This window comes from Moschus berezovskii, chromosome 17, assembly GCF_049115385.1.
Source record: "Moschus berezovskii isolate FMDL1 chromosome 17, NW_MosBer_1.0, whole genome shotgun sequence".
NCBI lineage: Eukaryota > Metazoa > Chordata > Mammalia > Artiodactyla > Moschidae > Moschus > Moschus berezovskii.
Window position 1 is genome coordinate 8,578,556 of NC_142476.1, and position 14,160 is coordinate 8,592,715.

Here is a 14,160-nt window from a genome sequence, read left to right on the forward strand (position 1 = left end):
TTTGTCAAGGTTTCCTGGTTAGGGAAGCTTGTGTCAGTGTTCTGATGGGTGGAGCTGGACTTCTTCTCTCTGGAATGCAATGAAGTGTCCAGTAATGAATTATGAGATGTCTGTGGGTTTGGAGTGACTTTGGGCAGCCTGTTTATTGAGGCTCAGGGCTATGTTCCTATATTGCTAGAGAATTTGCGTGGTATGTCTTGCTCTGGAGCTTGTTGGCCCATGAATGGTGCTTGGTTTCAGTGTAGGTATGGAAGGGTTTGATGAGCTCCTATTGATTAATGTTCCCTGGAGTCAGGAATTCTCTGATGTTCTCATGATTTGGACTTAAGCCTCCTGCCTCTGGTTTTCAGTTTTATTTTTACAGTAGCCTAAGACTTCTCCACCTATACAGCAGTGTTTATAAAACATCTAGATTAAAGATTAAAAGTTTCTCCCAGTGAGGGACTCCTAGAGAGTTTCACAGAGTTACATGGAGAAGAGAAGAGGGAGGAGGGAGATAGAGGTGACCAGGAGGAGAAGAGGGGGAATCAAAGGGAGAGAGCAGGCTGGCCGGTAATCCCTTCCTTATGTGTGCTCCACAGTCTTGACTGCTCAGAGATATTCATGGGGTTTCACAGAGAAGAGGGAGGAAGGAGATAGAGTGGCCAGGAGGATAAAGGGGGGAATCAAAAGGAGAGAGATCCAGTCAGTAATCAGTTCCCTAAGTGTTCTCCACAGCCCGGAACACACAAAGAGATTCACAGAGTTGGGTAGAGAAGAAAACGGGGGAAGGGGAAGAGACAGAGGCGACCTGGTGGAGAAAAGGGAGAGTTAAAATGGGGAGAGAGCAATCAGGCCAGTGTACTCACTCCCAGGTAAAAATGGGTACTGACGATTGGATTCTTAAAGGTACAAAATTTAAAACAAATACTAAAAAGCAAAGATTAAAAATCTAGAGTACAGGTTGGATTTTCAAACACACAGTATTAAAGAAAATATAAAAACAAGGTCACAAAAATTATAATATATATATATATATATATATGAAGTTTGCTTTAAAAAAATAGGGTCTTTTTTTGCAAAGTAATAGTAGGTTATAAAAATGAAAATGAAAGGAGTAGTGGAGGACTTAAAATTAATTTTTTTTTAAATATTGAAGAATGATAATAGTAAAAATATATCTCGGACTTTCTCTGGTGTTGTGGACAGTGTGGGGTCAGTTCATTTTCAGATAGTTCCTTGATCCAGCTAATACTTCTCAAGATCTATAGGCCCCTTCCTATGAAATCAATGCTAACTACAGGGCTTTAATCTGTTGCACCTTTCACTTCCAAGGCGGGTCCCTCTGTTTGTTTTAGCTTCTTCTGTTTCCTGGTCTCTTCAGTGTCTAATTTCTGCCCTGACACAAGGGGGCGGTGGTGGACACTTTTTTAGGCTCGCTTGTTCAGTCGTGCTGTGGGGAAGGAGGAACACTGCAAACAAATACCACTGGCATGTGCTCACAGTGTCTTGGACACGCTGGGTTTGCCCCCGCTCACGATGTGTGTGCTGTCCCAGTCTACACTGCTCAAGCTCTAGGTTGCTCTGCTGGGAACTGTCTGAGGCTGGCCTTGGTTTGTATGCAGTTCCCAGGTCTAGTAGCTCAGGTTCAGGTTCTCTGGTACTCCTCAAATGCGCAGGTTCTCTGGTACTCCTCAAATGCGCAGGTTCTCTGGTACTCCTCGGTTGGGCCTGCGTTTTGTGCCCTTCCCAGGTTGGAGCAGCTCAGGTGACCAGGTGTTTGGTGAGCACAGTCACTGCGACTTATCGCCTTCCCCATCCCTGCCACTCAGTTTTCTGGGTGTACAACCGGCGCACCTTCTTAGACAGATGTTGACTGTCCAGAATCCCAAGAAGTCTTGGTTAGCAAGCAAGCCTGCTTGCAGTTTGGTATCTGATGCCTCTCTGGGGCCGCAATTGCCCCCTTCTGGCTCTGGCTGCCCTCGACTATCTGTCTCCAGAGAGGGATGGGCCAGACCACAGCTGGCTAGCTCTGATCAGTCCTCTGTTCTATGAGCGGGCCTGGCGGTGTCTTAGGTTAGGGCTTTTTGCCTTTTGGGGGGATAGCGCTCCCACAGTCTGGTTTGCTATTTCAAGTTAATTCCCTCAAATTGCCCTCAGGGCATTCAGGCCCGGTCCTTACTCTAAGCAATGCAGCCCATGCTTCCCTGCCCAGCCCCACTTGATAGAGGCAGATGAAGGTGTCTGTGCTGCTTCTCTGCTGGTAGTTACCATTGGGCATGTAATCTGTGAGTTTTAATTATTTATTTACTTTTCCTCCTGGTTATGTTGCCGTCTGTGGTTCCAAGGCTCACCACAGACTCACCAGTGAGAGTGTTTCCTGGTGTTTGGAGATTTCTCTCTTTTTTAAGACTCCCTTCCCGGTACAGATCTCCATCCCTACCTCATTTGTCTCTCTTTTTATCTTTTATATTTTTTCCTACCTCCTTTAAAAGACAATGAGCTGCTTTTCTGGGTCCCTGATGTCCTCTGCCAGCATTCAAAAGTTGTTTTGTGGAATTTAATCAGCGTTCAAATGTTCTTTTGATGAATTTGTGGGGGAGAAAGTGGTCTCCCTATCCTATTCCTCTGCCATCTTAGGACTGCCCCAAAAGGCAAGTTAATTTTTAAAGATGCTATAAAATTTTTAAAATTCACATGCTGATTGTCCTTTTCCAACTGTATTTCTAATGGTTGTATATTCTTTTATATTTATCAAGGTTGAATACAGACATAGTTCTATTATTTATAGCTATTTACGAGAAAATATGTTAACAAACCAACTGTTTTCACGAACACCATAGACTGATGTTAATAGTTTAAATAATTTACTTCAAATTTCATAATGTGTTAAAGCAAAATATACTAGTAAAATATAATAATAGAGACATTTTTCATAGAAAGAGTGTTAGAGTGGAAACTGTCATATATTAAAATGGAATAAGTTTGATATGTGCAACTTTTTTCATTTTGAGGGTATAGTGCCTGTAGCAAGAATAGACACTGGAAAAAATAAAATGAAAACAGTAGAAATGGATATTATAAATACCCACTTCACATAAAGTGAATATATAAAATATCACTTCAAAAATATCACTGTGTAGCTTTGGGATGAATAAGACAAACTCATTAACTGTTCTTAGAAAATCTTCACAAACATCTATGTGGTGCTACAGGAAAAACCTTCAGCACAGCAGAATTTGGTCCTGTCTAGAAGTGTTTCTCTGTCTCCACTAACTATATGTTTATGAAGATTTCCTAAGAGAGAATTTTTCACAAGTATATCTACCCTAGGGACTCAAACATATGAATTATGTATCATATTATTTGAAGTTTATGCACCGTGGCCTCACATCTTTGCTTAAAAACATAACTTTTAAGCTTAGGAGCAGAGACTCTGGCTTAAGAGTCTCCTAAAATAAAAGCAGATGCAATCAGCATAAAGGTCTCAGCTGAAAATAAATGAATTTATCCCAGAATAGACGTAAGGCTCTTAGCAAAATTAGTTTTAGTCACAGGATGTTATCAAGTGACAAAATGTTGAACTAAATAGTACAGTGATATTCTACTCCACTAGTAATTAATCATTAAAGGCAAAAATAAAAAAGATACATTTTTCAAAGCTTTGTAATTGATCTTTTCAAATACAGCCATGGAACAACAAAACACTTCATATGACCCTGCCCCAGCAAAAAAAAAGAAAGAAAGAAAAAAGGATAACAGAACAAAGTTAAAGAGTACTTCTGTATAGTCATCATCAGAATAAAGAATAATAAAATAATGAGTTACTTACTAATGCATACAGGTTGAGCTGACCATCCGTTTTTCATACATGTAATTAATCCTGATGTCTTACCATCTGCTGTTACATATCCTGATTTACACTTATATTCTGTTTGTTTATTCAGGGGATAGGTAAATGCAGATTCAGACAAAAATCCATTCTCAATTTTTGCACTGTGTCTTGAACATGTTTCTAAAAGGGAGAAAGCATAAAGAAAAGGTAAGCATATACTTGATATACATTTCATAAGGATCCAAATAAGGTAATGATACAAAAAAGGGGAGTCATTTATGAACATAAACCAAGAAAACTTCTAATCATTTAAGGTCCTGTGTAAGAGAAAAAAAAATTATGATTTTCCAAAGATATTAAACCAAAACACTTGATTTCTGTTTTCTAGAATAAAGCAAGATTTAAAAGACTCTGAATCGCTTCTAGGAAATCATTAGAAATCTGTTTGTCTAAAGGATCTGGAATCCTACAGCATGTCAGAAATCTTTTAGAAATGGGTTTCATTTCCTGGGACTTGTTGAAAGTATTGTCTAGTCTGGATCTCTTACACAACCAGAACACAGATCAGGTGACGACCACAGATTCTTCCACCATAGTGACCCCAGCGTTTGTGTCTGAGAATCTGAAACGTTGTCATCAAAACTGCGTGCTTAAAGCCATATCAGTACTTGGAGTTCAATGAAGATGACAAAGATCAATACATGCATTCATTCTACTAAGGACAAAATGATGATCCTTCAAACCATGAATAACTAAACTTGGAAAAGTACAGTTCTGTCACCTACTAGAGATCTTCATAGAATTCAGCTAATTTTTTTAGTACTTCATGGATAAAGAAATCAAAAAAGGAAACTTTGAATATTTTGAATTGAATGAAAATAAAACCATGATAAGTAAAGTATTGTATGATTTATGAGATGACACAAAAGTGTGCTGAGGGGAATTTTAAAATTCCATAGCAATAATAGGAATGATAAACACTGATAATCAATAATTGCCTTTACTTAAAATTGAAAATAGAAAAGCAAATAAACCCAGCACATATAATTTGGAAACAATGCAGTGGTGTTAGTAAGATAGTGGAATAAGCCACCTTGACCTCTCCTTCTCTCCACAGACACACTGAACTAACAGCTATGTGTGTATCACTCCTTATATTCAAAATAGAAACAGTAGTTGAGAAGTTCTGCATTCAAGGCAAGTGAGAAAATGCCAAAATCCTAAGTGGCAGGGAAAACTAAGACACATTCCTGCAATAAAATCCATGCAGCAGAGCACCATACAATTTGAAGGGAACACTCAACTCCCAGCTTCTCCTGGAGGAGCAAAGAGTTTGATCCACAATCTAGGTCTCTGATTTTGCAAATGCTCAGAGAAGGCAACGGCACCCCACTCCAGGACTCTTGCCTGGAAAATCCCATGGATGGAGGAGCCTGATAGGCTGCAGTCCATGGGGTTGCTAAGAGTCGGACACAACTGAGCGACTTCACTTTCACTTTTCACTTTCATGCATTGAAGAAGGAAATGGCAAACCACTCCAGTGTTCTTGCCTGGAGAATCCCAGGGACGGGGGAACCTGGAGGGCTGCCGTCTCTGGGGTCGCACAGAGTCGGACTCAACTGAAGCAACTTAGCAGCAGCTAATTTACCTGCCTCTGGGAGGCCTAGCATTTCCAATCTCCTGGGATTACAGATATGAAGTGGCAGTTATGAATGTGTACCAGCACTTCTCACAGGTCTTCCCCTTACTTAATGAAGAGTGAGCAACTCCCATTTTCTCCATGGAAGGAGTCAGACAGCACATCTGGATCTGGTGGTTTTCCAGCTCTGCCTGAGGAATTGGCTTCTAACTAAAGTGTCTCTGAGAGCTGATGAAACCCAAAATTTGCATGATGCCTGGGGAATACAGAGAGCTAAATCACGGTGCAGAAGGCACAGGGTTTGAAGTAGCAAGCTGGCATTAGCCACAGCTCCTCTCCCCAGTCCAGTGCAGAGTGAGCGAGGGGATAAACTCCAATTGCCTGCTTCACCAAGTATTCTGGCTTGTAGATCACTGCATACTCTAGACTCCTGGAGGAGGCTGACCACAAACACAGAAGTTTGGATGAGCAGAGAGGTTCGAGAGGCACCCAAAATTCTGACCAGGCTGACTGAAAAGGCTGAATTCTGGAAAGGTTCTACTCTGAGGCCAATCTGTGAAGACTAGGAGAAGTGGATGTTTAGTCTAATGCACAGATATCAACACAGAGAGTCAAGAAAAATGATCAACTGAGAAGTATGTTCAAATGAGAAGAACAACATTATCCATTGCTTTTTATCATGACCCAACAACAGAAATTGGACAACCACCCACAGCAAACCTGACTTGGAGTGAGGTGTGGCTCTATACCATACCCTGAGATTCACAATGGTGGAAGAGTAGGTGCCTGTGGAGGACACCTCTCTCTACGGATACATCAGGAATACACCTCCAGACACAGAAGATCTTGCAGAACACCAGCAGAGAATCCAACCACCGGAAAAGAATATATAGAATCACACAACACTCAGCAGGACAAAAGAAGAGCGCCAAAATGAGGAGAGTGAGTAGAACTGGATCTGCACCTGGGGTTGGGGAACTGAAGCAGGGACAGAGCTGCATGGGAGGGCAAATGTTTGTGACAGAGGTGAAGCACTGAGGCTGTTGGAGAGCGAAGCAGCTGACCACTGAGAGTCTGAATGGAATGAGGACCACACAGACAATCCTTGCCACAGCCATACACACCCCAGACAGGGACGCAAGTCCCCTAGATAGTGCTGCAGCTTGGAGCTGGAACATAGAGATTGGAAAGCAATCCCAGGGCAAGGTCTGCTGTTGACTGAAGGGAGATGGTGTGAGGGAACCTGAGGGAGGAGATTGCAGTGGGAAATGCTTATGAAGGAAAGCCAGCTAACCTGGAGGCAGGGTGATACTGCTGAGTCACACACAGATGGTGGAGCCATCTCTGCAGCCTCTCTCTGCACATATCAGCACCAGACAGCTGAAACAACCCAGGGAGGGTGGCCCTAAAAGGACCTGACGTGCAAAGCAACACAGAAGGACCCCAGCCAGGGTGATCTTTAAGTCCCTGATGTGATGAGCAACAGACAATGACCCCAACTGGAGGGTCCTGTAAGCGCCTGAATGGGTGAAGCAATAGAGAAGGACCAACCAAAGAGTCACTCTGATGGCCAGGTGCCAGAAGCTAGGAAAAGACTTGGATAGGGTCATAGCTCCTGCAGCTGAGTCTGTTGGTTTCCCTGCACACTTGGCACTGCCAGGGTTCCCATAATTCAAGCAGTTGTGCCACCTCCATGCTCAATCCTCACTGGGCAGAGCTGTCAGAAGCTAGAAAAATCCCTAATAGTCACATAACTCCTGTGACAATAGCCACAGCTATGTATCCGGCGTTGTCAAGGTCCCCATTATCCAAGCTCCTGTGTTACTCCCATGTTCAACCCCCACAAGGACAGAGCAACCAGAGGCTACAAAAGTCCCTAAGGGCATCATATTTCCTGCTGTCGTAGCTCCTGGCTCCCCTGAGTACCTGGTACTGCCAGGGTCCCTGCAATCCAAGCAACTGCACTACTTCCACATTCGGTCCTCCCTGGGACACACCCAAGTCCTCCAGGGGAGCCTTGGGAGCAAACTCTTGTGGACGACTCACATGCAGAGGTGGAGATAAAACTCCAAGTGAAATTCAGGGGCAGGTGCCTAAGGAAGAGAACCCAAACATTCCCACCAGTGGTACAAGCTGAAGATTGAATCCACATGATAAGCTGGCAGACTTTGTATCTGTGGAATATATAAAGGACAATGAGAGTTCCTGCAAAAGAAAACACACTAGCACTGGCAGATGTGGACATTAGAGCAAGAACATACTAGAGTAGGACCAGATTAGTGTCTGAGCTGCCCCCACAACAGGTCCAGAAACCAGCCCAGAACCTCCTAGGATTCCAGGCGGGCATCCTAGGGAGGTGTGGTGGACTGTGACTCACAATGAGGAAAAGGATTCTGACAGTGGATCCAAGAAAAATATTTATCATTCTTATATTTTAACTTATTTTGTAGTTGCTACTGAGTTTTTTAATTTTTACTTGTTTTTTGCTGTTGTTATAGTTGTTGATTTTAATACTACAATTAAATCTATTTACACTTTTGAGAAATTTTTTTAACCACATATTTAATTTCCTTTAAATACTTCTGCCTCTACATTGGTCTTTTCTGGTTTTGAGGGTTGTTTTCCTCTTTTAATTTTCAAAGTTTTCAAAAAACTTATTATCACTATTTTTCCACATATATTCTTTGTTTTTCTTATTCTTTTTCTGTTGTTGTTTTTCTTTAATACATATGAAACTTCTTTATCTTCCTCTATTTAAATTTGCTTTTCTAGCCTTTCTTTTTTTCCTTTTCTCTCTTTTCCTCTATGTTTATTAGTCTATTTTGCTTTAGTTGCTTTATTCCCCAGTTGACACATGGCTTTGGTTTTGTTTTCCAGTTTGTGCTTTTAGTCAGATTTGTTAATAACTAGTTGATATCATTTTTGCTTTCCTTTGCTCACTGGATCAATCTCTTCTACTGTTTTTTTTTTCACTGTTTTGTTTTTGTTTATGTGTGTATATACGTGTGTATATTTCCCATTATTTTTGTTAGTACTTGCCTGATTTTGTATATGCCATTTATCTGGGGTTTGCATTTTGTTTCTTGTTTTAGCGTGTTTGTTTTAATCCCCTTTAATGCCATTGCAAACCACCTGTGGTATCTCACTTACCTGGCCAGAGATAGGGTCCAGAGCCTTTGGAGTGGGAGCACTGACAAGACACTAGGCTACCATAAAATTCCTAACCTCGGGGAGTATTTATTAGTGAGAACTCCCATAAATGTTTCCGCCTGTATACACCTGGCATCACCCAACTGCCAACAGCACCCAATGTAGGAGGCCTCACCCAAAAATCAAACAGATAAAAACACAAACCCAATCATCAGCACACAGGACTGTCACCTCATACAGCCCTGCCCATCAGAGGGGGGAAAAAGACCACTTACCTTCTTTCACCAGAGTACAAACAAAAGTCACACCCAAAAGAAGACTACACAAACCACTGGCACAACCTTACACACCAAGGGCAGAAACCAAAAGGAAAGAGGAGTTCTACCTCAAAGCCTGAGAAAAGGAGACCTCAAATACAATAATCTATAAAAAAAGACAAGGCAAAAAAAAAAATTATTGCTCAAAAGAAGAAACAAACTAGAAGCACACAAGACAAGACAAAAAAAAAAAAAAATGAAGAGGAAATAGTTCAAACACCTGAAAAAAAATTCAGAATAATGATGGTAAAGATATTCCAAAACCTTGAAAATAGAACGCATAAATTGCCAAGAAGCAATCAACACAATTACCAAAAATATAGAAGAAATAAAGAATAAACCAACAAAAATGAGTAACACAATTACTGAAATTAAAAATACCTAGAGGGAAACAATAATAGATTAACTGAAGCAGAAGAATGGAACAGTGAGCTGGAAGATAGAATAGTGGAAATAGTTGCTGATGAGAAGAATAAAGGAAAAAGAATGAAAATAATTGAGGAGAGCCTCAGAGACCTCTGGGATAGTATTAAACACACCAACATTTGAGTTATAGAGGTCCCAGAGGAAGAAGAGAAAAAGAAAGGCACTGAGAATTTTTTTGAAGATACTATAATTGAAAACTGTCCCAGCATGGGAAAGGAAATAAGTTCAATCGAGTTCAAGAAGCACAGAGAGTCCAATAGAGGATAAATCCAAGGAGAAACACGTCAAGACACAGACTAATCAACAGAGATTAAACACAAGGAAAGAATATTAAAAGCAGCAAGGGAAAAGCAACAAGTAACACGCAAGGGAAAAGCCATTCAATTAACAGCTGATCTTTCAGCAGAAATCCTGCAGGCCAGACAGGAATGGCAGGATATGTTTAAAGTACTGAAAGGGAAAAATCTACAAGCAAGATTACTTTACCTGGCAAGAATTTCATTCAAAATTAATGGAAAAATTGAAACCTTTACAGACAAGCAGAAGTTAATAAAATTTAGCACCACCAAACCAGCTTTACAACATACATTAAAGACAGTTATATAGGCAATAAGCGTAAGACAAAGGAAAGACCTACAAAAACCCAAAAACAATTGTCTTAAGACAGCGGAGGAATAGGATGGGGAGACCACTTTCTCCCCCACAGTTTCATCCAAAGATCATTTGAATGCTGAGAAACTTCCACAAAACAACTTCTGAACACTGGCAGAGGACACCAGGCACCCAGAAAGGTAGCTCATTCTCTTCCAAAGGAGGTAGGACAAAATATAAAAGACAAAAAGAGAGACAAAAGAGTTAGGGACAGAGACCCGTCCTGGGGAGGGAGTCGTGAAGGAGGAGAAGTTTTCAAACACCAGGAAACCCTCGCACCAGTGGGTCTGTGGGGAGTTTTGGCATTTCAGAGCGCAACATAACAGGGAGGGAAAAAAAAAACCCACAGAATATGTGCCTTAACCACAACTCCCAGGGGAAAAATAGCTCAGACTCTCACGTCTGCCACCAGTGAGCAGGGGAGGCACGGGTTGTATTGCTTAGGGTTAAGGACCAGTCCTGAATGCCCTGAGGACAATCTGAGGGAGCGAAAGTGAGATAGCAACCCAAACTGTGGAATAGACACAGAGAGAGAGGGGAAAAGACAGAGAGAGAGAGAAAGAAAATTTCTATCCTAAGGCACAGCCTGGCCCGCTCACAGAACAAAGGATTGACTGAATGCCAAGGGAAAGCTAGCAGGCCACAGACTGGCTCCTCCCCCCAACCAGAGGCAGAGAGTCAGGCAGGCGACAGCCAGAGCCAGAAGGCGAGGGGCAATCTTGGCCGCAGAGACAGCATCGTCCACTAAACTGAGAGCAGGCTCCCAGTTGCTAACCACATCTTCCTGGGATCCTGAATGGTTGACATTGGTCAGGAGGGTCGCAACCTGAGATCAACCCCCCAGAGGAGACACATGGCACACCTGAGACGGTGTTCTCATGATGTATCCAGGAAACTGAGTGACTGGGACCAGAGAGGTGATAAGATGCACTGCACACTGGGAAAGTGTACTTGCCAAGCAGCTGGTTGCCTGAACTCCTCGGACCTGGGAAGGTCACAAAACGTAGGCTCGATAGAGTCTGTGCCTTGTGGAGTACCCGAGAACCTAAACCTGAGCAGCTTAGACCTGGGAAGTGCATGCAACCCAGGGCCCGCTTTGGACAGTTCCCCTTCAAAGCAACCTGGAGTCTGAGCAGTGTAGACCTGGAAAGCACAGGTGCCATGACCTGGGGCAAACCCAGTGTTGTCCAGACACTGTGAGCACGCCCCACATATGCCAGTGATATTTGTTTGCAGTGTTCCTACCTCCCCACAGCAGAACTGAATAAATGAGCCTAAATAAGTGGCCACCTTTGCACCCTTGTGTCAGGGCAGAAAGTAGACACTGAAGAGACTTGTAAACAGAGGAAGCCAAAATAAACAAATAACACGAAACTGCTCTGTAAGTGACAGGCACAACAGATTGAAACCTTGTAGTGAGCATTGACTAGATGATGCTGTGAAAGTGCTGTACTCAATATGCTAGCAAATTTGGAAAACTCAGCAGTGGCCACAGGACTGGAAAAAGCCAGTCTTCATTCCAATCCCAAAGAAAGGCAATGCCAAAGAATGCTCAAACTATCGCACAATTGCACTCATCTCACACGCTAGTAAAGTCATGCTCAAAATTCTCCAAGTCAGGCTTCAGCAATATGTGAACCGTGAACTCCCAGATGTTCAAGCAGGTTTTAGAAAAGGCAGAGGCACCAGAGATCAAATTGCCAACATCCGCTGGACCGTGGAGAAAGCAAGAGAGTTCCAGAAAAACATCTATTTCTGCTTCAATGACTATTCCAAAGCCTTTGACTGTGTGGATCACAATAAACTGTGGAACATTCTGAAGGAAATGGGAATACCAGACCACCTGACCTGCCTCTTGAGAAACCTGTATGCAGGTCAGGAAGCAACAGTTAGAACTGTACATGGAACAGACTGGTTCCAAATAGGAAAAGGAGTAAGTCAAGGCTGTATATTGTCACCTTGCTTATTTAACATATGCAGAGTACATCATGAGGAACGCTGGGCTGGAAGAAGCACAAGCTGGAATCAAGATTGCTGGGAGAAATATCAATAACCTCAGATATGCAGATGACACCACCCTTATGGCAGAAAGTGAAGAGGAACTAAAAAGCCTCTTGATGAAAGTGAAAGAGGAGAGTGAAAAGTTGGCTTGAAGCTCAATATTCAGAAAACAAAGATCATGGCATCTGGTCTCATCACTTCATGGGAAATAGATGGAAAAACAGTGGAAATAGTGTCAGACTTTGTTTTTTGGGGGCTCCAAAATCACTGTAGATGCTGATTGCAGCCATGAAATTAAAAGACGCTTACTCCTTGGAAGGAAAGTTATGACCAACCTAGATAGTATATTAAAAAGCAGAGACATTACTTTGCCAACCAAGGTCCGTCTAGTCAAGGCTATGGTTTCTCCAGTGGTCATGTATAGATGTGAGAGTTGGACTGTGAAGAAAGCTGACCACCGAAGAATTGATGCTTCTGAGCTGTGGTGCTGGAGAAGAGTCTTGAGAGTCCCTTGGACTGCAAGGAGATCCAACCATTCCATTCTAAGGGAGATCAATCCTGGGTGTTCATTGGAAGGACTGATGCTAAAGCTGAAACACCAATACTTTGGCCACCTCATGCGACGAGTTGACTCACTGGAAAAGACTCTGATGCTGGGAAGGATTGGGGGCAGGAGGAGAAGGGGATGACCGAGAATGAGATGGCTGGATGGCATCACCGACTCTGTGGACATGAGTTTGAGTGTACTCCGGGAGTTGGTGATGGACAGGGAGGCCTGGCGTGCTGTGATTCATGGGGTCGTGGAGAGTCGGACACGACTGAGAGCCTGAACTGAACTGAACTGAAGCAGTGGAAGGGGCCTAGAGACCTTTAGAAGAAGTATAAGCTGGAACAAGGAACTATCTGAAATTGAATTGACCCCACACTGCCTTCAACAGCACCAGGGAAATTCCTACATATATTTTTACTCTTATCATTTTTAATTTTTTTTATTTTTAAGATCTTTATTACTCCTTTAATTTTCATTTTTATAACCTTGCAAAAAAGACCCTATTTTTTAAGCAGATTTCACATATGTATTTTTTATAATTTGTGATTGGTTTTGTTTTTTTAATGTTGTATTTTTCAGAGTCTAACCTCTACTCTAGAATTTAATCTTTCCTTTTTGTTATGTTATCAATTCTGTACCTTTAAGAATCTCATCTTCAGTACCCATTTTTTCTTAGGGGTGTGATTACTGGTTTGATTGCTCTTTCCCCTTTTGTCTCTCCCTTTTCTCCCCCAGGTCACCTATCTCCTCCCTCCCCACTCTCTTCTCTACTTACCTATGAATCTCTCTGGGTGTTCCAGGCTGTGGAGAACACTTAGGGAACTGATTACTGGCTAGCTTGGTCTCTCCCCTTTTGACTGCCCCTCTTCTCCACGTGGTCACCTCTATCTCCCTTCTCCCTCTTCTGTTCTCTATTTAATTCTGTGAACCTCACTAGGTGTTCCAGACTGTGGACAGCACATAGGAAATTAATTATTAGCTAGATTGCTCTCTCCCCTTTTCATTTCCCCTCTTCATCTCCTGGTCCCTTCTATCTTCCTCCTCCCTCTTATCTTCTCCATGTAACTCTATGAACCTTTCTGGGTGTCCCTCAATGTGGAGATTCTTTTCACAATTTACCTAGATGTTTTATCAGCAGTGCTGTATGGAAGAAGAAGTCTTGAGGCTACTGTAAGATTAAGACTGAAAGCCAAAGCTACAAGGCCTAAGTCCAAAACTTGAGAAAAGTAGAGAACTCCTGACTCCAGGGAACATTAATCAACAAGAGCACATCCAAAACTCTGCATACCTACACTGAGACCAAGCTCCACTCAAAGCCAATGAGTTCCAGAGCAAGACACACCAGTTAATTCTCCAGCAACACAGGAACATAGCCATGAGCTTCAATATACAGGCCTCCCAAAGTCACACCAATCCCATAGACACCTCAAAACTCACTACTAGGCACTTAATTGCACTCAGAGAGAAGAGGTCCAGCTCCACCCACCAGAACACGGACACAAGCTTCCATAACCAGGAAACCTTGACAAGCCAAACGTCCAACCACACCCACAGAGAGCAACCTCCACAATAAAGAGGAAGCACAAACTTCCAGCCTACAGAAAGGCCACCC

General features: G+C 42.4%; 1 protein-coding gene across 2 annotated transcripts in view; it reads right to left on the reverse strand.

Annotated features, from left to right (window-relative positions):
- Positions 1-14,160, reverse strand: part of CFH (complement factor H) — a 146,662-nt gene that overhangs the window by 59,069 nt on the left and 73,433 nt on the right. For both annotated transcript variants that reach the window (XM_055419936.2, XM_055419935.2), the window contains exon 10: positions 3,812-3,994. In XM_055419936.2, the coding sequence (XP_055275911.1) occupies positions 3,812-3,994 (183 nt within the window). The remainder of the gene's footprint in view (positions 1-3,811; positions 3,995-14,160) is intronic.